The sequence below is a fragment of the Molothrus aeneus genome, chromosome 3, assembly GCF_037042795.1.
Source record: "Molothrus aeneus isolate 106 chromosome 3, BPBGC_Maene_1.0, whole genome shotgun sequence".
NCBI classification, from domain to species: Eukaryota; Metazoa; Chordata; class Aves; order Passeriformes; family Icteridae; genus Molothrus; species Molothrus aeneus.
Genome location: NC_089648.1, coordinates 83,741,237 through 83,765,264, shown reverse-complemented (window position 1 = coordinate 83,765,264; position 24,028 = coordinate 83,741,237). Strand labels below are relative to the sequence as shown.

At 37.8% G+C, this 24,028-nt stretch overlaps 1 protein-coding gene across 4 annotated transcripts in view; it reads right to left on the bottom strand.

Annotated features, from left to right (window-relative positions):
- DLGAP2 (DLG associated protein 2) overlaps positions 1-24,028 on the bottom strand; it is a 453,649-nt gene that overhangs the window by 65,516 nt on the left and 364,105 nt on the right. For all 4 annotated transcript variants that reach the window (XM_066547283.1, XM_066547286.1, XM_066547285.1 and 1 more), the window contains 2 exons: positions 20,156-21,225; positions 4,190-4,401 (listed from right to left, as the gene is read on the bottom strand). In XM_066547283.1, coding sequence (XP_066403380.1) covers positions 4,190-4,401; positions 20,156-21,225 — 1,282 coding nt within the window. The remainder of the gene's footprint in view (positions 1-4,189; positions 4,402-20,155; positions 21,226-24,028) is intronic.

Here is a 24,028-nt window from a genome sequence, read left to right as displayed (position 1 = left end):
TTCAGCACAGCATGACTCTTCATTTGTGTGAGTGATACCAGTATGATCTTCAAATAGAGTGTATTTACTTTGAGCTAAATGCTATTGTTATCACTTTTGACTAAATGGTGAGATGGTTTTCATAACACTTCAAAAAGGAGATACTGAAAATGGAATTTGCTATTTCTACAGTGTTATTCTGTTCATTTACATAATCAGTATATTAAGTACTTTTTTTCCTGAAAATTAAAAGCATCAAATAACTGTATTATATTCAGTTTTTCAGAATTACTCTCCCATTCCAGAGTACAAAATTCTTGTTTTATTTTCAACTTTGCTTTCTGGATCCCAGTGTCTCTGATGCTTCCATCTCAGCTTTGCTTGGTTTTGTCATAAATACAGAAAAATGACATTTACTAGATTGGAAGGATACCCCTACAAATCATGTAGGTCAATCTCTTTTCCAGGATTGCACAAAACTTATTTAGGATAGTGACAGAAAGTCCCTTTGTTTCAGCTATCCATTCCATAAACTGTTCATTAGATTAATGATATTTAATGTAAATGAAAATATATGGCATACCTTGTACAAACTACTGCCTTCCAACACAGTTTAACTTCATCTTCAGTAGCATCACAGCACAGCAGAAAACAATGGATTGAAGGGCTTGCATTTCACTTCTAGCATACCAAAACTGACATCTGAACATTTTTGTATTATCACAGTGAACAATAATTAAAAAAAAAACAAATATTTTTTTTCCCCAGGGCTACTGGGAGTCAACATAATTTCCACATTAAATAGGACTTCTGGCACCATTCCAAGAAAACAAAGAGTTGAAAGGAAGTAGTTTCAGGTATGTGTCCTGTCTCCACCACAGCAAGTCTGATTGCATTATAATTTGCTCAAATGCAATTTCCTAATAATACTAATAAATTACACTGGCTTCAACTTGATGTTATTGGACTAAATAGTGCAACATACTATTTAGTTTTTTGAAACATAAAGAAAGAATTTAAACTAATTTCTCTTCAGTGAGTAATCTAGATATTTAGCTGCATTTAATTTTTGAAAAGTCTAGAAAAAATTGAGACCCTTATGCTATAGCTATGCTCAGAAATAAGCCAGGTCCATTTCCTGATCCTTTGGCCAAGCTTTCCTATCCTACAGAGAGAGTGGCTGCATCCTTCAGAGCTGGTCCCTGAACCATGTCTTGGCACTATGCAGAGGTGAGACAGGTGGCCCAGGTTGGAGGTGGGCTGGGGATGCTGCTGGCTGTGCTCTCTCTCTGCCAGAGGTGGAGATCAGATGGCTGTGGTTGGGTCTGTGACCTGCTTCTGTCAGATTTATAAACCAGCAGTGGCAGACTATGAACTTCCCTTTTTATTTTTTCCCCAATTTGGAGTAAAATATACTCCTTTCCAAAAGCAACTGAAAAGATATTATTTCAGAATTCTAAGGCTTCTATTGTTTCCTTTACATTTATCTATTTGTATTTATTTATTCAGGTGCAAAAATACATTTTTATTGTTTAGAAACTTTTAATATTCAATTTGCTGGATCTTTGAGCAACGCAAACTAGTAAATTAGGGCTTACTTTTGTCAAAGCATAAACAGAATTTAAATGGGAAAAACATCCCTGCAAAGATGCCTAATAATACTCAGAGGAGAAAAGCACATATGTCAAATGTCTGTTGAAGGTTAAGTGAAGGCTGTTCTAATTTTCATTTTATCATATTCAGGATAGCGAAGGAAAAGTAGGCTTTTTCTTATGAAATCCATCTACTTTTGTTTTGCAGCCAATAAATGTTTTTATACTGCCAAAATAATCAATATTCAGCTTTTATTACTGTGGTCTGGAAGACCCCAATTCTGAGCTACCCTGTCACCCCAGCAGAGGAATAAGAGAATTAAACCCCCATTTTGTTTGTGTGCACTAGCTCCCTCCATCTGGGTAAACAAGCTAAAAAACCTAATGCAGCTGACATCTTGAATTATGTAGTTTCTCATAACACATGCCAGAAATGCTGTTCAGCCCTGTTATACATGCAGGAATGCTGTTCAAAGCCCTGGCTTCTGGTTCAGCAGCATGATCAGTGGTACAAATGGTGCTCAGCATGCAGTGGGGATTACTGAGCTATGCTGAGGGAGGAAGGAAGGCTCCATAACCATTTTCCACTGCTACATCCTTCACAGACATCTGCCAGACAGAAAAGGCAACCACAGATATACTGGGAGGAGCTGGCTTGTGGTAAAAACCCAAGTCTAGCATCAGCACTTGGTATTTCTGTGCAAGAAGAAATTTTCTGTCTGCCTTTAGGATTGCTGAAATCTATAGATTTTTGCAAGAAAGACTTACAAGAACCAGCATAATTGTCACACTTCTGTTGACGTCCACTGGAAAAACCTGTGAATGTTAGGCTGGCAGATTCAAGGTGTTGCCCTTCAGTTTAAAGAAACACTGAGGACTTAAAAGATATCTGTCAGCAGGGGCAGCCTGGCTGCTCAATTATTCTTAGTCCAGTGCTAGTGAAAAATTTTCAACAGAACCCCTAATAGTATTTTACAGTATTACAAAAAGCTTCCTCCTTTTCTGACTCGTTAGTGGTAACTATGACATGAAATCCTCTGGGGCCATGAACAAGCACAGCTGTCAAGCCCAGTACATGCATCAGCAGTGCACCCGTGCTTTAATCAATTAAATTCTGAGCGGTGTATTTGCAATACATGGAGAAATGACAGGAGACACAACATTTGGTATTGGCCTACTAACAACCACCTGTCTTCATGATTTAACAAATCAGGAATACTTTCTTTCTTGAAGTATATTCCTTATTTTAATGTACGTTTAGATATGTTTAATTGCTGTCTGAACATGTTTATAAGCTGTAGTGGTCTAGGGCAGGCACCAAGACCTGTCACTAACTGGCAAATTTGTGCTGCTACTCAGATTCCCTTGTGGGAGGCCCAACCATAGCTGGAAACAAAGAACAGCATAGAATATATTTTATTTGGTCTAAGTGCTTGGAAAGTTAGAACAGTGCCTAAAAAAATATTTCAGTTTGTGGCATGAATAAGATAAGAGATCCCCTCCAAAACTGGAATGACTGCAACCAAACTGTCTCTGGGAATGATCCCTGGCCTACAACAGTGCCCAGAACTCAGCTGGGCAGTGGCTGGGCCAGTACCATATGAAGCAATGAAGCTGGAAAATCTTCTATTCAATAATAGTGAAAGTTGGTGGCTTTCTTGCAGATTGCAATGCAAATAATTCAATTTAATTAAGCCATAAGGATTTTTGCCTATGGTTTTTGTTTTATTTTGTTTTCTGAAAAGGTGAGTCACTATGGTAAACTATACGGTATTACCTACAGAACAATAAATAACACTTGGTCCAAGATTTCACTCCTAATTAGTTTATATATCCCAGGCAAAAAGATAAATTTGCTAAGCCATGAGAAACATCCAGTCAAATTAATAGAATCTGTAGATTTTAAGTCAGGCTACCACTTTGAAACCCTCCTGACAAGAATTTTTACAGTTTACTTATAAAATTATATATTGAAAAGATAAAAAAGGAGAGGAAAATAAAGATCTATTGGAAAACTTCCCACATACTTCCTTGTAGTTTTAAGATTTGCTTTAGTTATTTAATAGGCCATATTGCAGGTAGTATGAATGGTAGTATGAATGAAAAATAATCCAGTCAAACAAAATCTTCCACAATGTGTTTAAATGAGTATGATGCAGTACAGCTGATACATAAAGCATTACACTGATAAAAAAGGTGTAAAATGCCCAATATATGGTACAGTTGTATATTTAATATTATATCTAGTATAGAATAGAGTATATTTTCTATTTCAGAGAAAGCAATGAAATAACAAAAATTGTAATATAAATCAATCCTTCTAGAGAAAAAAACCCCCTAACTTTGAACTTTTGGCATAAAATAAATATACATTTCCTTCAGTAAGCATAAAAAACTCATTCAGAAGTAGAACGTTTATTTCATGGATGGAAGAAGATGTCAGGTTTTCATCCAGTAACCACAAGAAACTGTAACTAATTTAAAATGAAGCCAAAAAAAAAAATCACCTTTTAAGCGATAGATTTTTTTTTTCCTATGGAAGCTGACCAATGCCCATAAGACACAAAGGAAAGTTATCCAAGTCATGACAACTTCCAGAAAGGTGTAGTGAAGCTTACTTTTGATGATCTCCCAATGGTCTTTGCCCAATGGATTTTAATAATGACTCTGGTCGAACGGATAATTTTGGCGATGTCTTGGGGCTTGTATCAGAATCTCCACTTTCTTCATCTCCCATGGCCTTAATATAGCTCCCACTCCTCATTCTTCTGCATGGGATCTCTTCATCTTTCCCACCAGCTGGGTATCCTCCCCATTCATCCTGAGGTACCTAAAGGAGACCATAAAACACACACACACAGAGAATGTGGTTTATTCTTTTCATATGTTTAAATACTTCCTTCCTTTATTCATTTTACAAAGATAAGTAATGAATTTTTTATTCTTCAGAAACAGATGACTTATATAGAGATTTTCAAGAACCCTAAATGATTTTGCCATTTAACTTCAGCTTCAGAGTTGGAATTTTTCAGTTTATAAACGTTAGAACCAAGAAACAATGAAGTCATGGATTGTGAGCTGAGCTGCAATATCTATTTGTAGACATGCTCTAAACTGCAGGAAGCAGCCTAAAGCTTGCACATGGATTTTAATCTGATAACAACGAGTTAATCAGGAATCTCAGAGCTATAATTCATTGAAAGCTGAGCACTTTGGGGTTTATTACCAGCAGTCCTTATAAGGGGCTTTCAGGGAGGTGAATGATGTATTTCAGATAAACTAAGACTTGATCTTGGCATAAATGGGTAGGATTAGGGCAAACTTCTGTGGAAAAAAAAAGAAAAAGTGGTAATTTGTCTTTTTTCTATTTAGAAACTGCAAAATGGTTGATAGAGACTGTAATAAATCAGAAATTCAACCAGTTAAATGATACATGAGGTTGTAGGATTGCAGTTGCCTTTATGCAGTTCAAGTGGATTTCCAAATATTAAGATTGGTAGTCAGATAATCCACAGCTGGTGGATGGAAATCTCTCCTCACCACAAATTACCAAAGAATTGAGCAGGAGTGGATTCTTCAATCCAAAGTGAAATCAGCCTTGTTTCAATGCTTATGATTAAACACAGCCTGTCTCTGCCAGTATTGCCTTTTTTTTTTTTTTTATATTTAATCTTCCAAGGTGCTGAGTCCTCTGGCTCTAATCCAGAAACATACTTATGCATTTAATTTGTTTTAAGGATACAGGCAACTCTCTGTAATGCATTATAAGGACTCACAGTTAAAAAGTAGGATGTGACAGAGTTCATCAGTGACCAAGGCAGATGCCCTTGGCAGCATCAAATCCTTTACCAACATTATTATTCCATCTATATTATGCAGCTTAATGTCTTTATTTACTAATATACTATAAGTCTGAAATCTCAATTAGACATATATTTAATACTTTCTGCAAAGCAGGATGTCAAATACAGATTTTCAAGTCAAACATATTTGAAATCTTCTATAGACAGAGTTCACTGTGGAGCTGAAGCAAATGCTCCCATTGGTTTCAACATTCTTGGAGACTGGGTTTAAAGAATTAACACAATCTGCTTGCCAACTATGGCCCTTTCAAGACTGATGAATTAGCCCTGCACACCAGGTGAACAGAGCTGGGGCTTTGAGTCCTAAAAAGGGATTAAAGGAGAAAAGAAGTTTTAAAAGGGGGCGAAAAAGTAAAAATAGAGATATTAAATTTAAAAGCCCAAGCTTAAGAAAGAAAAAAGAAAAAAAGATGGAAGATGAAGTCAGGTAAGAAGAGATGAAATAGATCGCACATATCAGAAATATGTTAGAGATAACTGTCAGAGAAAAAGAAAGTCATGTTCTTATACAAAATAATAGGACAGAGCATGAATCTAAGTGAAATATGGTGGCATCACACAAAGAAACAAACTTTTCACATTATTGAGCTTTGGATGGTGAAAGGAAGTCTTGAAAATCTTCCCAAACTTGAAGCCTGTAAGTGTGATACATCGTTCTCATTTCTTTTCTCAGACCTAATATGTATAAGATTAATGTTGCAGGAATGTTTTTTATGATTCTATGAGACCTAAAAGATAATTTACATGTAGTCATAGTAGTCATAGCCAGTCGCTTAAAATACTAAATATATATACATTAAATTCAGCATTTAATTTTTTTAATATACAGCTGACAACTCTAACAGCTGTAAAAATCTGAATTAGAGAGCTATTTTATTACTTGATATCATACAAACATGCTCTTATTTTAAATAGTCTTTATTAAATGTATGTCAGCATAGCTAAAGCCAAAATCCAAATGCCAAAAAAGCAGTTACTGGCATCTACATAGGCCCACTACAAGGTGTACTGTTAAATTTTCACTACTAAAGCTGAATTATCATGTCTTAATATTATTTTCAAAAAAATCCCCTCATAACTTTTTCACAGAATGATTAGGCTTCAGAATGATTTAGGCTTCAAACTTCTTTCCTTCTTTTCACTTCAAAGATAATTAAATGGAAAGTTTAAAAATACATTGATCAATAACCTTTTACTTACTCAAATGCAGAAAATTATTACTTTCTCAACTTGATTTTGTCTGAAATTCCATGTTCAAATAACTAGATAAGGACTGGATTTAAATGAGTACAACACAGGCTTATTTGTTGATTGAAGTTGCAATCTTATTTTAAAAGATAGAAATGACTGATTTTGTACATTAAAGTATCTAAAAAATTAAACTTCTTCACTGTGATAAGGACAAACCTTACAGTTATGTGCATTACTGGTTCTGTTGATTGCATTTCTTTTGCTGTCTGTATTCGTAAGTTATAGGAATTCACACAACAGCTAAAGACCAAAGCTAAAAACCCAAGAAGTCCTGCTCCACTGTGGTGTGATGTGCTCATGGTACACAGGGCAACAAGAATCCCTTTCTAATCAGACCAATTCATTGGCTATCACAGAAGCATTTATGGTTGTTACAACATTATTCAAAATTAAATTATATGGGTTTTGTTGGTTTGTGGGTTTTTTTGTCCTTAAGCCATTCAAAGGAGCACAATACAATGAATGCAGTGAAAATGCTTCTGGAACCTGGAGAGGAAGTTTGACCATGTGTTCCCTCAGAAGGTTTCATCCAGAGCTTTGGAGAACAGCTATAGTCTTTTTGCCATCTTCAAAATAAAAAAGAAAAAAATAAAGAAAAAGAAAGGACACTTGACATTGTTTTTCTTCATGGACTGAGAATAGAAGCAGAATTTGAGTCCCAGTTCAGCCTAGCTCTTCATTTATTTGAACTGATAGGTTAAGTACTTGGAAACATCTTTCAAAATCCAGGCTATCTCAAACCCCAACACAGCTTTCAAGAAAAGCAAAAGCATTATGTAAGTCAGGAAAGATTTTCATTTTGAGATATTAGCAAAAACAATTAACATCATGTACAAGGGTGATTAAATATACATCTTCCAAAATATGGAAAGGGCTTTGCAACCTGCAGAAATTCTACCTTACAATAGTTCCAAGCCCCTGAAATTCCCATCTGCAGGGCTTGCAGCTGCTAATTTGGAATAATTACTCTAATTATCTTCTTACATACCGTGATGATGCTGATATTTATAATGTCTAAAAAGACCTTCCTTCTGTTCTAAATGTTAACATGAATCCTTGTATATGTAGTTTCTATCCACAGAGGAGTTATACTGCATATTACCATATGAATTTCCTTTTGCAAGAACAACTGGCTGACAAGGCCTGGCTGCTGATGGTTATGACTGTTACAGAGAATGATGAGTCTCCTTCATAAGTGTCATTCACTGTTGCTGTAAGGAGCACCAGGTTCAGAAAATTTGACATCTTTCAATTGTCCATCTACTGATTCATTTTGACACCTTACATTAATCACCTAGGGTCGATTTTAATAAAGCACTTGATACCTAACACTACATGTTATGAAGCTGAACTGAGAGTGAATTCCAGAACCTTAGGAAGGATCCTAAATTCCCCATAAAGGCATTAGGAGAGTTAGTTCCTGCAAAGTAACATAAAGAAAGTCCATCTAGTTAGCAATCAGAATGTAGAGCACAAAGAAAAATCTCAAATAGTTCTCCTTTCTTGGACTTACAGTATCTGATTACAGTCAGCAGAAAGGCCTTCTCTTATTTCCCTGTCAGATCCTAAAATAATCTTCTGCAGAAAAGAGGTGGGGTTTTTCTTGGTTGTTTGTTGTTTTTTGGTGGTTGTTTGTTTTTTTTTCCAAGATAGCCTTATGTTTTCCTTCTATGATGAAACAGCTGTGGAAGTGGAAGACTTTCTTGGCCTCCTTCTAATCAATGATGTTTGGAGAGCTCTCCTCCTCTTTTTGTCACTCCCAGCATTTTCATGAAGCCCTCACAGATTGCCTGGGGAGGGCTGGTTAGGAGAGAGGGACTCCATTTACATAAAAGGGTGTGATGCAGGTTTGTGATCAGGGATTTACCCGAAAACAGGGAGCTTAGTTATAGCCCCTAGGTCAAGCACTCATGTGAATTTTATGTAAAAGAGCGTTTGGATAAAACTTTTACAGCCTCTTAACAAAGCAAGAAGTACCTATGCTCCAAACTGATGTACATCCTGCTGCTGAGAATGCAATTCACGGAACTGAGAAGATGGTGTTTGACCTTCTATAGGCTACAGAAGAAACCGAGCTGTCATCTTCACAGTGGGTATTTCAGAAACTTTGTTAATATAAAAATAAATTTCCTTGCTTTAGATAAAATGTTGCTATCCTTGTTCCTTGTTAGAAGTTCGTATCTTAAAATACCCCTTACTACTAATTTTTTACCTAAATACCTAGATTGTCACATGACCAGTTAATGGCCGCAAAAGTTATGATTTCTGAATTTTATTTTAAATCTTATTTCTATCTCCCTTTTATAGAAGCAATACACATTTGTTTGAGTTCTTATTTTTCTCTTTTATTATTTTATATGTTTTATGCCGTGTTGTAATTTGATTTAAATGGACTGATGACCAGGTAAGCTGCTGAATCACCATCCCTGGGTGTATTTTAAAGATGTGTAGATGTGGTGCTTAGGGACATGGTTTAGTGGCACACTGGGCAGTGCTGACTTAACAACTGGACTCAATAGCCCTAAAGATAATTTCCAATCTAAATGATTCTATGTTTCTATTCTTCCTGTTGAGCGTACTGGTTGTGCTCAGACCAGATTTGACAGAAGAAGGATTTTGGACCCTTAACTGGATTTCAGCTGTGTGTCTGTCCCCTGATTCTCAGGAAGAAAAAACCAGCATGTTGTCAGGGAAAACAGGGATGGATTTGACAAAACTACAGAACAAACTAGAAATCATGGTATTACTGAGGTTGGAAGGGACTCTGGAGGTCTCTAGTGCAGCCTTCTGCCCGAAGTATGGCCAGGTACAGCAGCTTGCCCAGAACTGCTACGAAGATGGTGAAGGACCTTCAGGGGAAGCTGTATGAGGAGAGGCTGAGGTCTGCTCAGCCTGGAGGAAACTGAGGGGAGAACTCACTGCAGTTAGAACTGCCTGTGAGGGGAAGAGGAGGGGCAGACTCTGATCTCTTCTCTGTGGTGCCCAGTGACAGGACCCAAGGGAATGGCCTGAAGTTGTGTCAGGGGAGGTTTAAGTTGGATATCAGGAAAAAGTTCTTCACCCAGAGCATGGTTAGGCACTGGAACAGGCTCCCCAGGGAAGTGGTCACAGCACCAAGCCTGACAGAGCTCAAGGAGCATTTGGACAGTGTCCTTGAGCACATGGTGTGACTCTTGGGAATGGTGCTGTGCAGGGCCAGGAGATGGACCCAATGATCCTTGTGGGTCCCTACCAGCTCAGGATATTCAGTGATAATTTGACTGTGTCCAACTGGGTTTAGAATATTTCCAAAGATGAAGACTCCACAACCTCTCTAGACAACCTGTTCCAATGTTTCACTACACTCAGGGGGAAAAAGCTTTTCCCTATACCTTATGAGAAATAGGCAATCTAGGGCCCCTAAAACTAATTCTAGGAGTGTGAACATCTAATCTTGTAGCTAAGAAATACTGATGACAAAACTGGAAGAAACAATGAAATGTTCATTCTTCTGGACTTTGATCACTGTTAATTTGATTTTTTTTAAGTTTATTTCAGTTTAGGGTTTAGCTAAAACAGTCAAAATGGCAACAGCCATTGACATTTCAAAACAGACCTGCTCCCATTGTTCCATCCACTTCTATGGCATTTGCTCACAGTTCCCACAATTTTAAAGTTGTTCCACAGCTAAACTGCTGATCTGCTTAAAACTGCTGATTACTTCACTATATAAAATGAAACTCTCCTAAATAAAGGGCTTCAGCTGAGGGAGATGACTATCACTTCTTCATAATTCTCATTCCCAAAGGTTAAAGTGAGGATTACCTACCTCACAGGAGTTCTGTGAAATTTAATTAGCATGCAGATATAAAATTAATGGAAATATTGATTTTTACCTAAATCTTATTTTAGTAATACAAATTTCACATTTTACTAGAAGCACAAGCTGAAGTCTGCACATGAAATGGCACTATGCATGATGTGAAGAAGGATAAGATATGAAACACTCTGTTGGAGACAAATAATTTTTGTAATTTTATGCTTTCTCAGCCTGGTCAAGAAGATGACACAATCTGAAATGCAGGTAAGAGGTTTTCTCCTAAATCATGTCTTCAAGAGCCTCATAAAAAACAGCCTCTGTGCACAGCTGCAAGTAGATGAAAGTAAATGACAATCTTGCAGAGCAGACAGAGATGATTTTTTGCATTAGCAGAAAATTTCCTTGATGCTACAGTGGGAGATGGGAGCTGGACCTTCTATGTTTTCAACAATTTCAGTCAAGAAGGAACACCAAGCAATTACAAGAATATTTTTCTGAGGTTAATGGCACTAAGACATTCCCCTGTTTACTGGCTGTGGACTCTAGACCCTGTTGCTCAGGATTTTTGCAGGAAGGAAGAGTGCAGTATCTGAAAAGAGAAGTTTGTTTCCTCAGTAGCTAATCTTGTGTCTACAACTCACCACAATTCTTGTGCACATTTTTGATGAGTTTCTTCTGTCTGGCTTTTTTTTTTAATGTGCTGATTCATTGTGCAAGGAACATGAATTATGCAATGAAGTCATTGTAAAGTCTCTACAAAACATGCCAGGGACTCCTCCTCACCACTAACAATGTTATTCTTCATAATTAGCTTTAATTTTCACATGCCACCCTCTACTCCTTGAACTTCTTGGCAGCTCAGAAGCACAGAGAGTTCTTGCAGCATTCCCAAAGGTGAGTTGACACTGTCCATCAAGGCAGGAGCTAATTTGAGAAAACAGGAGTAATCTTTCCAGCCATTCTCTCCAGGCTTTGCTCTGAACAGCCACAGTGTTACAGAAAGAGGAAGGAAATAATATAGATCCCAAACAATTCATGCTTTACATTGGGTTGAAAACAACTTGACTTCAGGAATTTGGGATTTGGTAATAATCTGGACACTCATGCAGACCACAAACATACTATTCCAGCTGGGAGATGTTCAAAGAGGAAAATCATTGTCAGCATTATTTATTACCTAATTTTATTCTCTCATGGGGAGTTCCAAGCAAACTGCACTAAGCAATCTTTGAAGGAAAGATTTCTGTCCAATGTACTAAAATTGCTTCTGTGTTTTCTAAAGAACTGTGCTCTTTTCAGTTTAATAGTGTTTTATAACTCATATCTCACAAGCGATTAAAAACAAAATTAAAAAAATAACAAACAAAAGAACCCCCGAACCAAAACCAGCAATAACAACAAAAAAGAACCAGCACTATGTTTCCCAATTGGTTCTCCAGCAACTATGTGAATTATAATTGGAGGATGGCTGAATACTGTAATTGGTGTGAGGACTTTGTGGCTTTGTTTATACTGCATGGATGAAAGTGGGCCAAATTCCTGCCCCGTTACCATCTGTGCTCATATTGATGGCACAGATCCTTGCAGTTCAGCCACCTGGAAATCCTCTGCTGTGTTGTTGGGTCTCTTTGGGACCCTCAGGACTCTGCTGTTTTGACATGGTGGAGCAAGGTGCAGTGAGACAGCAGTCATGGGCTTGTCCACACTGTGGGTGATTTTAGCCTGCTAAGCTCACTGAGATCTTGTGCCAGAGCTTTATTATAAGGTGAAATTGGACTGAAGGGAGGGCTTGGCTTGTACTTACATGAGAATCTGTTTATAGTCTTTCAATCTAAGAGACAAAACCAGCAGAGTTTCAACCAAGAAACCTGTGTTTCAATTGGCTGTGTATTTCCTTTGGTGTGTGATCAAGGACACTGTGGTCAGCTCAAGCCACTTTAAAATTATATTACCATTAACCTCAGTGGAGCAGGTTTTACTTAAGCAATATTCAGGTTTTTAAGCAATGCTAGTAATGGTCAAATGACCTGGAGTGCTCCCTGAAAAATAACCCTACAACAGTAATTAGGATAAGTAAAGATAAATGTTCAGCTGAGCTGGTGAGTTACTCCAACTCACTGTGCTGCTGCACAGCCATAAGAACTTGGGAGAGAGAAGGAGGCAAATGGTGTGGTGACTGCCTTGGGGCTGGGCAAACACAGGTCACTAAAGACCCACAGTCTTGCCTGGAGGTCTCTGCCCTGCAGCACTTCACCCCCATGCTGTGGAGGAATCTTTACCTCTGAAAAGTGTGTCTACCAGGTACACACCCTGGCCTGTGCTAAGTACTGAACCAAGAGTGCTCAGGAGGGAGTTTAGGAAAAAATTGGCTAGCTTGGATGAAAAAAATGCCTGAGACCTGCTGAGCCACGTAAGAGTACTGAGGATCAGAATGCAGTGCCAAGGAAACCATCCTGACACCGTGTAATTTGATAGAATAGATGTAGCACAAGGTAGCAATTATGTACTAAGGGAAATTCACAGAAACATCAAAGATAACAACTTGGAACTTTGCATGCAGGCCACAAGCAGCTTTCCTGCCAAGGAAGGGAGTTTGCACCCAGAGTTTGTTTTCCTATGTCTTTGTCTTTTTGGGCCAGCTCATAGTTGCATTTTCCTCTAAATCTTTTTCTATAAATTGAATAAAATGCAAATTCTGCTAAAACCAAGCATCAAAAGGCCAAAGACCTAAACAGAATTGCAGCCTGTCTCTTACTACAGGTGAAAAGGAATACACCTGGAACACAGCTGCCAGCTGGGCTGCATGACTGACAGGCACCAGATGAGGCCCAGGGAACCACAACATCAGCAACAGAAGCTGACTAAAAGCTTTTCTGAGTTGGGCAAGATGCTGCAGAGTATTCAAGGTTACAGAAGTATAAAATAAGAGGAAAAAAATGCCCCTAAAAATAAGAAAAGGAGAGGTGCTCCCAACAAACTTACAATGCACAACACCTCTGAAACCAGAGGCTAAGGAGCAAGGTCTGCACTTTGCAGAGCTATTATAAGGCTAAACCTAAGGATGAACCTAAAAGGCAGCATATGCAGGGCTGACTCAAAAAGTGGCCTGTGGTAAACCACATCTTATTTAATGAAGCAAGAAATTTTATAACTTTTTTTTTCAGTTCGTTACAGGTCTACTACTGAAAAGCTAGTGCATGTTTTTAAAACATAAATATTTTAAAGGCTATTTAACAGCTGTATTTGCCTCTCATCATTTTTTTCTGATTTTAACTAAAAATTGACATAATGTTTTGAATGGTTAAGTCCAGATGACTGCAATTATCTAGCTTCCAGAGCAAAATGAGTATTTTTCTCCTTCCTATCTACTGTGTAATGCTTAACTATCTACATACTTTTCAAAAAGTGTTTCCCTACCAAAGTACCAGGAAATTTGTCCATATGGACAATAAGCTATTTAAACACATTTGCAATTCTACTTTAAAAAAGAAACTTTAAGCACAGCATTGTAAGATGGCCAAACCCAGAAAAAACAAACAAAAAAACCCCAAAGCAACATTTGTGAATACTTCACCATTTTTACAGTCATATCCTTGCAGGAAGAATGGCATGGACTGCTCTAGAGAGGAGCTGGGTCTGCCCTAGGCAGCCAGCCTGTGGCCTAGGAGAGGGTGCAGTCATTGCAGCCCCAAGTGCAGTCTCCTCTGACAGATGGCCTGAGTGTAGGTAACAGTGAGTTACTCCTGCATGAAAACTTCTTCAGAACTAGTGACACCTTTGAGTAACAACTGCAAAGGTCAGCCTTCAGATTCAGTGAAGTGAACATTGAGAAACAATTTGGCAACACATTTCTAACATCATAAAGGAGGAAAACTCCTCCTGATTAAAGGGCAGTGGGATCACGGCCTCCCTTTTCTACTCATAGCTTTGACACTTCCACAGTAATAGGGACATGTTCTGGCAGCTTTAAGAAAATACTAACTCTGAAATCTTTCTACTCTTGTTTAGAAAAAAGTTTCAGTAATTAATTTTATCCAATAGGAGGATCCTAGGACATGGTCATGGAAGCAGTGTCCTGTACCACTGATTAACACAGTAATTCAAGATACCAGTGATTTAAGACAGCTGTTAGGGCAGAGCTTTGCTTTACAATATCATTGATTGAATGTATTTCCCCCTTAGGGGTGTTTAAGTATTCTAGGATTTGTGATACACAAACCCATCAGCATTCTGTAAATATAGGGAAGTGTAGGATTTACTACTCCTTTTTATTTAATGCTCCACAAGATATTGCAGGCTGACATTAACCCTGTGAATGAACTGTAGGGCAAAAAACTGTCCCTTTATTTCCCTTATTGTTTGGGCACTACCTGTTTGTCTTGCACACCTCCACTGCTGACTGGGAGGGCATAGGGGTGGCTGAGACATCCTTGTCTCAGCCTGTAGAAAACCAAATGTTACAGCATTTGTCCATGCTGATCTAGGATGCAGACTGCCCTGCTACCCTACTGTCTATACTAGCTTTTCCTGCTGTGAAAACAACCCAGTTAATTCTTCAGTAGTGGCTGGTCATAAATCATTGTGAAGGCAGCGCGGGTGATGGCGATTTGGATGTGAGTATTAAAACTCTGCTAGCGCTGGCTAGCTCCAGAGTGTGCACTCACTGCTAGAGGATTGGATGTAGTTTCTGTAGCTCATGCTTGGGTTTTATGTCAAGCAAGCACATACAATCAAGTTTCACAAAGATGAAGTGCTGAGAAAAGTGCATTGAGTTCAAATCCCTCCTTGCAAACCAGAGGGAGAGTACAAAGCAGTCGTGTGCCTCACAAGGGCAGTGGTTTAATTTGTGGGAATCTGTACCGCCACCAGCAGAGTTCCTGAGAAAATGTAACTGAGGGCTTAAGGCCTATTTATCCATTAACTTGTCCTCAAAGGTTTTCTCCATGTAGCCTTAACTTAAACCAGCAAAGAGCCTTGTTGAAACCCCTGCTTTTTTCTTTTTCTTTTTACAAGAGGCCAACTGTGCTTTTCTTTCATTCTGTGGAGTACACAGCTGACATTATTATCCACATGCTTAGCAGTGCCTCTGCTGTAACCGATGACGCTCGCTCTTAACTGCACTAGGAAGACGGGAGTGGGTTGAAGCCATTTTTAGAACAAGATGCTATTTCCTTTTTTAGTGCTGACTCATTCACTGTACCTTGTGGTATGTTTACCCCAATTGCTTGCTGCTTTGGAGGCTGTTGAATGAGGAAGGAATATTAATCAATGACACATTGCACTGTGCTCCAGATCTACAGTGATGGTGAGTGTGATGCCCTCGCCTATCTTTTGGCTCTACTGTTGGAATTATTTTTCTTTAACTAGAATTCAAAGTTATTTCAGTTCTGGAAACTGTGACTCTTTTGTGCACATCCTTTCAGCACCGTTATCTAGTTCATATCCTTTTTTTTTCTGATAAAAATCTTTGCTCTTTGCTAGTACTCACATCAGAGTGGAATTAATCAAAGTCATTGCACTGTACACATGTGAACCCTAATTAGCCAAAACAGCTGATGAAGACAGAGGAGATCTCACAGCTCATTTATCTTCTTCTTAACATATTTTATATTAAAATTAAAATGACTTGGAAAACAGTAGCAGCTACTATGGCTAAAACTATAAAAAGTGTGCATTATTGCACGTGTGTTTTACTTGGGCTGTTTTGCTGCTGAGTGAGGTGGCAAAGTGTTTGTTGCCCAGAAATGCATTGAAATGCTCAATTTGTCTGCATTCAAAATAGAAATTCAATCATTTACAAGATATCAAATCATTTACAAGATATGGTGTGCTAAATGCTGTTAGTGTACAATTACAAATGGTACTCCTCTGCTCTTGAGGTGATAATTGGTCAACTGATTGACATTACAGCCCTCCCAAATGAGTTTCTCACTCTTCCCTTCTCCCTTGTTCCTGTGTGTTTCCATCACCTCCACTGTAGAAGGAGTGAAGCAAATCTGATCTGGGTTTTAAATGATAAAAATAATCACTATTTTATACAGCTTTGTTTCAAATAATTTAATTCTCTCAAACCATCCACTTTAGGACTAGATGACCACCCATGCTTGAAAAAGGCATGCTGACTGAATCACTTCTGACTTACAGCACCACACTCCCAGTCCAAGGAGATGCCTTAGCTGCAAGGACTCTGTGTGGAGAAGGAAATGCAAAACCCTAAAAGAGGAGCCAGAGATTAAACTTGGAGATTTATCAGGTTAAAGAAATACTTGCTTTCAACTCTAGGACATGACTGAAGCATATAAAGAGGAGACAACTTCAAAATCCCTTGTCTTATCTCCTTTTCCCAGGCATTTGTTAATTTGCTAGTAGCTTCCTTCTTAGAAAGAAAGTTCCTATACTCACTCTTCAGAGTTTCAGTTTGAAGGAAAAGAAGCTCAGTAATTATGACAGAAGACAAAGTGGAAGCTCAGAAACATAAGACAGTAAACAAAGTCTATAGCACAGGTCTAAGACTGCCATGGCTTTTCAGTTTGAGATTCTGCATATCAAAAGTCTCAGTGGAAAACAGAAGTAGAAATATTTCATGCAGATACTGAAAAAATAATAGGAAGAAAACCAATAGATAGAGAAGTGAGGTGGCTACTGAGAAACCTCATATAACTAGGTAGTAGAACAAAAGTAAAAAAAAGGTAGTAGAAAAAAATTTAAAAAAAGATAATAATATATAAATATAGACATTAACTTTTTGTTATTCAGAGGTATGCTTACATATTTGTTTCTTCATTGAAGGACTGTGTTTTCAAAGCTTTATTTTAAAAAGAGTTAAAAATATATAGCTAACATCAGTCAGGACATGTATTTAATACCACTTTAAAAACAGAGACCCTGTGAAAGGTCTTGGGGTTTTATGCTAATCTGTTCACTTTTGCACCTCAGGGAAATCTGCTGCTGCACATCAGCTTCATAATCCCCTGAATTCTCATTGCCATCTACTTTGGAGCAAGGCAGTAAAATCTCCTGGGTAGGGATTCTGACACGTTTCTCTACTTTTCTCAGTTTCTGAACCTATTGATTATTTTTATCCAATCATTATTCAGTGATGTTGCTTACACTGCCATAAGAAAAGTTAAATATCCCTCCTCAGTTTTGCAGATAAAGCAATTGAAGTGTTCAGAGATTAAAAAATTACATTTCCTGGGTTAGAGAGAAAGTTCCTGGCAGAGATAATAATGGGACATATTTCTGATCTTAATGATTACATTGTGACAGCCCAACATCCCTCAAAGCAGAAGTTTCAAAACCAAGCAATTAGTTATTTCATTGGCATAATAGAATCCCCTCAATTTGTTTGCTGACCTTGGGCAGTGAATAAGCCAGCCACTCAGTCTGAGGGATATCTATGCTCCAAATGGCATATTCTGATATGATGAAACCTATGTTTTAGTTTAATATTTTATAATGAGAATATTTCTGTTATAAAATTCCTTGTATTAGTGCTTTGGACACAAGTATAGATTCCTTGTAGTAGTAACTGAACACTTGAATTGCAACATATTTCCATTATAGGATCTCTGTGAATAGGGAATGGATACTGTCCCATTTTTAAAGGGTCTTAAAAACAAAGATCACAAAGTCTCTGTGCAGCAAAAATTTGAATTCACATCTCATCTCCTAGATTTTAAGCTGGATAAGCCTTCCTAATTACTGAAAGAAAATTCCTTTCTGTAGTTATCCTAATTCACAAAAAGCATAAAAAATGGCTATAAAGAAGTGTGCTTTTCCAACCCCTAGGCCTGTCACTGGGCTTGATCTAAAGCTTAGTGATAACCAAGTTGCTTTGTGAGCTGAGTCTTTCACATTCACTTGAGGATGCTGATAAAAGTTGGGAGTAAGGAGAAGGCAAATGAAAATTAAAAATTGATAGCTTCTGCAAAGGCAAATGAGACGTAGGAGTGGAGGGATGGGGAAGAAGAAACGATGAAACATGATTCAGAAGGAAAGCACTGTACCCAAAAGAGTAATAGAGGAACCTGAGATTTCAGGGTAGAAGTATGGAATGGGAAGGAAAAATCTAATCTTATCTAAACTTCTCTGTAGTGTCACAGCTGTACGCATGGTTTCAGAACACAGACAGAATGGAAGTCTCTGCACATGACGCACTTCCAGCTCTGGCTCGTTGAGTTAGATCAAAAACTTCTAGGGAAGTGCAGTCTATTTTACATACATGAGAATGTACTTGGATATGATAAAATACCACAGCTGTCAGTCTAGATTGGAATCAATTTGCATGGTAATGCTCTGAGGGCTGCAATTTATTTTCTTTTCTCTGCAATCAGAAACTTTCCCTGTTTCAGTGGGGAGGATTGATCCTGGATGTCTGCGTATGCATTTGAAAAGATCTGGCTCTTCCAGTTTGACTCATCACTATTGGATACCTATAGCTCTGAGAGGAGAGAGTTCTGCACAGAAGTACAGTCATTTCTGCAGGGCCCAGAGAAACTGAAAATCTCATAATACATAGATCTGGACTAGAGATTTCCCCATGTTAATATGAGAATTGGTGAAGTTCTGGAGAAAGAGGAGTTCCTTAAGAAGAAATAGAAGAGAACGTACTCAGAACAATGTGGGCTGTGCAGGTTATCCTTAGTATAAATTATTAAAGGAATATTTGTATACTACATTTTTTTCTGGTGATAAAGCCAGCTGAAGAAGTTATCCTCTGAGGTACTCTCTCCTTTCTGCTCTGCACTCACTACAGTTCTCTGTATAATCTGATGTGCTTATGTCACTTGTGATGGGACTATGCTGGATGTAGGTCAGGTAAATTATTCAAATGTCTAAAAATAGTATTTTGGAAAGTATTTTTTAAACCCATGTCACTCTATGATCCAGATCATTTTGCAGCATGGTAAACAGTAACATTAGCGTGACTTTGGAGTGGCAAAGGGCATCAAGCAGGAGGTATTAAAATTTAAATGTAGGAGAAAGTGGGAGCTTCTTTGTTGCTGCAAGAGAGCACATGTGCAGAACACCATCAAAACCAGTCTGAGGCCCAGGCCTGAAATATCTCTCTCCCTGAGGTACCCATGTATCTTTTAACACAGATGTTGTTATAGTATGGTTTTAAAAGAGACTCAGTTCTATATGATCCTGGGTGATCCAATCATTAAAAAGAAATATGTGAGTCATTACCACCAGAACAAAGCAATTTGGTACACCAGTAAATCCATTCATCTGTTACTTACAAAAACATGGAGAAAAGGAATAAAAGAACACAAAAATTGGATTCCCCGCAGCCTGTTTTTAAAATCACGCATTCATGGATGTATTTGAAACACTCTTTCTAGCTCCCAGACTGCTGAGAGTACTGCTCCCTTTTTAGTGTGATATATATATATTTCATCAAGGTGTTCAGTATGAATTCCAAAGATGAAAACACATCTACTGACCTGAAACAAATTTCTATCACTCCTGTTTTATAGCTTTTAATCTGTGGTCTATAAACAAAGACAAAAGCCAGAGATTTCTCACTTCAATGGAATATCTGATATCTGCATTAGGAGAGCCGTACAGAAATGCTTTGAGAGGTACCTTTGTATATTTTTTATGATGACTATGGCATATACTGTGATGCTCTTTTCATTAAAATCTCAAGAAAATCTTCCTCTTACCTGAAGGTAATGGCACGGCCTCAAAGAAGGTTTGATTTCCTGATGAACCAGAGGCTTATCTAAGTTCAGTGATGATTTGCGATAAGCTTCTTTAGCCTGACTTACTGTAAGCGTGGACCAAGAACTCCTTTTCATGTATTTACTGTCAGGGGTCATTGGTAGCCCTTCACAAGCTGAACACTTCACATCATTGTTACTTTTGGAAGTCTTCAATGAGAGATCCCCAAAATGCCCCTGGAGTGCCTCAGGATAGCAATGGGATATATGATCTGCATGGTGCCTATTTACCACACTAGGGGTTCGGTAAGTGCTATCGCTGTCCAAATTATCATCAGAGCTCCACCAGCTACTCATTCCAGATTTATGCTTGCCTTCTGGTTTTCGCTCCTTACTTTTACTCCTTTTGCTATGCTTGGAATGGTGCCCATGATGATGATCATCCCCTCGACTGTCTCCCTTTGTTCCATTAACATTTCCCTTGGATGATCCTTCCAGAGAATGAGATTTAGTAAAAAGTTTCTGGACGGAATGAACGAGATGGCGAATCCTGCCCGGGCTCTCGCTGCGCTGCTCCGCAGCTGTTGAGGTCCGCTGGTACTGTAAAGTATGAAACCCATCCCGGTGAAGAGGAAGCTGTTTCTCAAACTGGTCCAAAAGATTTGCAGGAATACGGTTAATCTTAGGGTTACCGTGAGACATGGCGCAGTCGTCTCTGGAGTCGTAATGTGAGCTGTAGTGCATTCTGGGGAAAGTGCTACTGGACATGTGATCGCCCATTACCATGGGCATCATCATGCACTCAGAATGAATGGAGCTGCGGGGGGAGCAACGGTGGTGGTCCAGCGGGCAGCTCTCCGTGGGGCTGAGGAGATACGACGGCCTTGGCTCCTGCCCATGGTGGATAAGGTCGTGGGTATGTTCACAATCTTCAGGGGATGCTAAGCCACAAGTATGAGCTGAACATAACTGTGGTTGATTGCGACTACCAGATAATCCTTTCATATTCCTCGGAGCAGGAGAGTATCTTTCTTCATTGAAGTGCTGAGAAGGCGACCATGAGTACTGCTGGTCTGTCATGAGAACACATAAAACCTGTGTTATGTGTCTGATTAAAAGATCAACTTGAAAATTCCAAGTATATTGAAAAACTAAGCATTTTTTCTCTGTGACCTTGGTGGAAAGTCTCACCATTCATGAAATTGATTCCACCATTTAAAAACTGATTAAAATTGTTCACTATGAGTAAGTTATGGGGAGAATACAGCCTCCTTTCTCTTTGCAAAATCATATGCTACCAATTCTAGATGTTATGAAGCTATTAATTGTGTAAATTTACTCAAATTTAATGGATACATTCAAGTATTCAGTTTATTGTTTAATATTTATAGCTCATATGTCAAGCTTTGTGACTAATCATTTAAGTTACATGGGTCTAGTTTCTATTTTGGTGCTTTCACAGTTGGATATATTAAATGTATCCTTTTTACATGGAATCATTTTTGTACCATAAATTGAACTTCACTTTTTTCAATGAATCTCAGCTTCATGATCCTAAGTTCACTTTTCGTAAGTATAAATAATAAACAGCAAGAAGAAAAAAATATGGATGTGCTGAAATGAAGCTAAATTTTTATATTGCTAAACAGTTTATCAATAAAAACTTTTTATGACCACACTACAAAATATTTACTTAATCACTCTAAGTTATTCCTAAAAAAACCCCAAATATATCTAGGTACAAGCTATGGGGTTTTATATACTTGATTACTTGTTCCTATGAATCATGTGCTCCAAGTTGTCATGATTGCTAAATAAGAGTAGCTTGTAAGCAAAGATTTTGATACTTAAGCCTTTGATTTTTTTCTCTCATGCAATTTCTTGCAGCTGTCAAATGTTACAAACAGAAAAATAAAAACAACCCCAGAAATACTTCAATTTGACTTTCCCATTTACTTTCCCTCTTCAATTTCAGCTTATTTAAGAAACATTTTAATAGCAGACAAAGAGATAAGATGCAAGATAATCCTTTAGAGGATAAGACAGATGTGTAAGTGTTTATACAACCCAGTTAGCACAGCCTTTCTGCAAATTTGCTCTAAGAATCTAAATAATCTTGCACAGGTGGTTGATACAAGGAAGTTGCAGGTCTCAACCAGAATGGAAGCTAGAGAATATTTATTAACTGGACACTTGAAACCAGGCTGTAGAGATAAAACAGTAATTTACAGCACTTCGAAGGGTTTCTAACCACATGACAAAGCTCTCCTAAATCATATTTCCACAGCTGGTGAGAAAATGCCTGGATATGGTCATGAAACAGATCAATACTCATATCTCTCTCCTAGTTTATTCAACTAATATGTCTTATATCATGATACCTTAACCTAAATGCTGTGTATTTCCTACTGTGGGAGATGTTTTTGATAATTTTATTACACCTTAATTTCAACAGAGTTGCACACAACGTTTTAAAATGAATGCAGCATTAAACTAATAAACAGTGAAGTATTCTTCAGCCTAGGCATAACAATGTCACACTGAAGTCAAAGATGGATTAATGGTACAAATGCCACCTCCATACTTTATTATGGCATCAAACTGATGGGTCTGTGCATGTGTCCTTTTCTGCTTCTATTTTGTTTTCCTGTCTGTTTCTTTTACTTAATTCTTGGCTATTATTACATTAAAATAAAATCTTATTACTGCTGATTGCCCAGTCTGTTGTCCTATTTAGGTTATAATACCTTGCAGAAATGTAGTTACAGGAAGGAAATATAACTATTTCTCTGAAATGACGTAATTGTGATTATAAACAGACATGGCAGTAAATTATAACAGTGCTTTGGAATTCAGCCACATAAAGTAGTCCTGTAATTAGTGGTACTTACCCAGGATATTACCAAACATTATCAGGGGAATAATAATGGACCATGTGCTGAATTTATTTAGTCTTTACTTTCCATAAAGGGTTCCCAAAGCACCTGACAGAGATTACTACTGTAGTTCTTACAAACCCACAAGATTGATAGACTGAAGAAGTTTTTTTTTACTGTGAGGGTGGTAAAACACTGGAAGAGGTTGATCTCATCGAAGATGTCCCTGCCTATTACAGGGAGGTTGGATTAGATGACCTTTAAAGGTGCCTTCCAACCCAAGGAAGGTACTGTTCTTCTTTTACAGAAATAGGAAGTTGCAATATAGGAAATATTTTCCAAAGGGCTTATGGATTTTCTGATATTAATGTTCAGAGATGTGTGAGCCAGAGAGAGGTGGAAGGAAGCTCTTCTGTCACTCTAACAACATGAGAGTAAAGCCCAAGCCTTTTCATCACAATCTTGCACATCTACGAATGAATATCACTTGTACTATGCCTCACCAGTGTATTTAGACCAAAAAAAAAAAAAAAGAAAAAAAAAAAAGAAAAAAAAATTGGGCACAGCAGAAACCCAGAATGAAAGAAAGAGAATAAGAAACTAATTTTAAAGGAGTTCTTGAGCACAGAATTGCTAGTCCCTGGTGATTTGTTTAGGCCTCATGCAACATCAAACATAACCCAGAAGGCTTCAAATATTTTTGTCCTGTTACATCCCTAGGAATATGAGACGTGATGATTTGGCTGCACTGCAATGGATAATCTAACAACAGCTTTTCTGTCCCTCATGACTCCCTGTGATTCCAGCTCATTTTGCAACTATAGAAAAATACCCTTTTCTGTATGTTGCTTTCACATAGCATGCTTTCATATAGAATTTTATGTGCTACATGGAATGTCTGAATTATTTTTGTTTGAAACACAGTAGCTAGAAACTGTTATAGGCATTTATTAAGCATAATCAAAATGATTAAAACATGAATTAAGAAGTTGATGTTTTC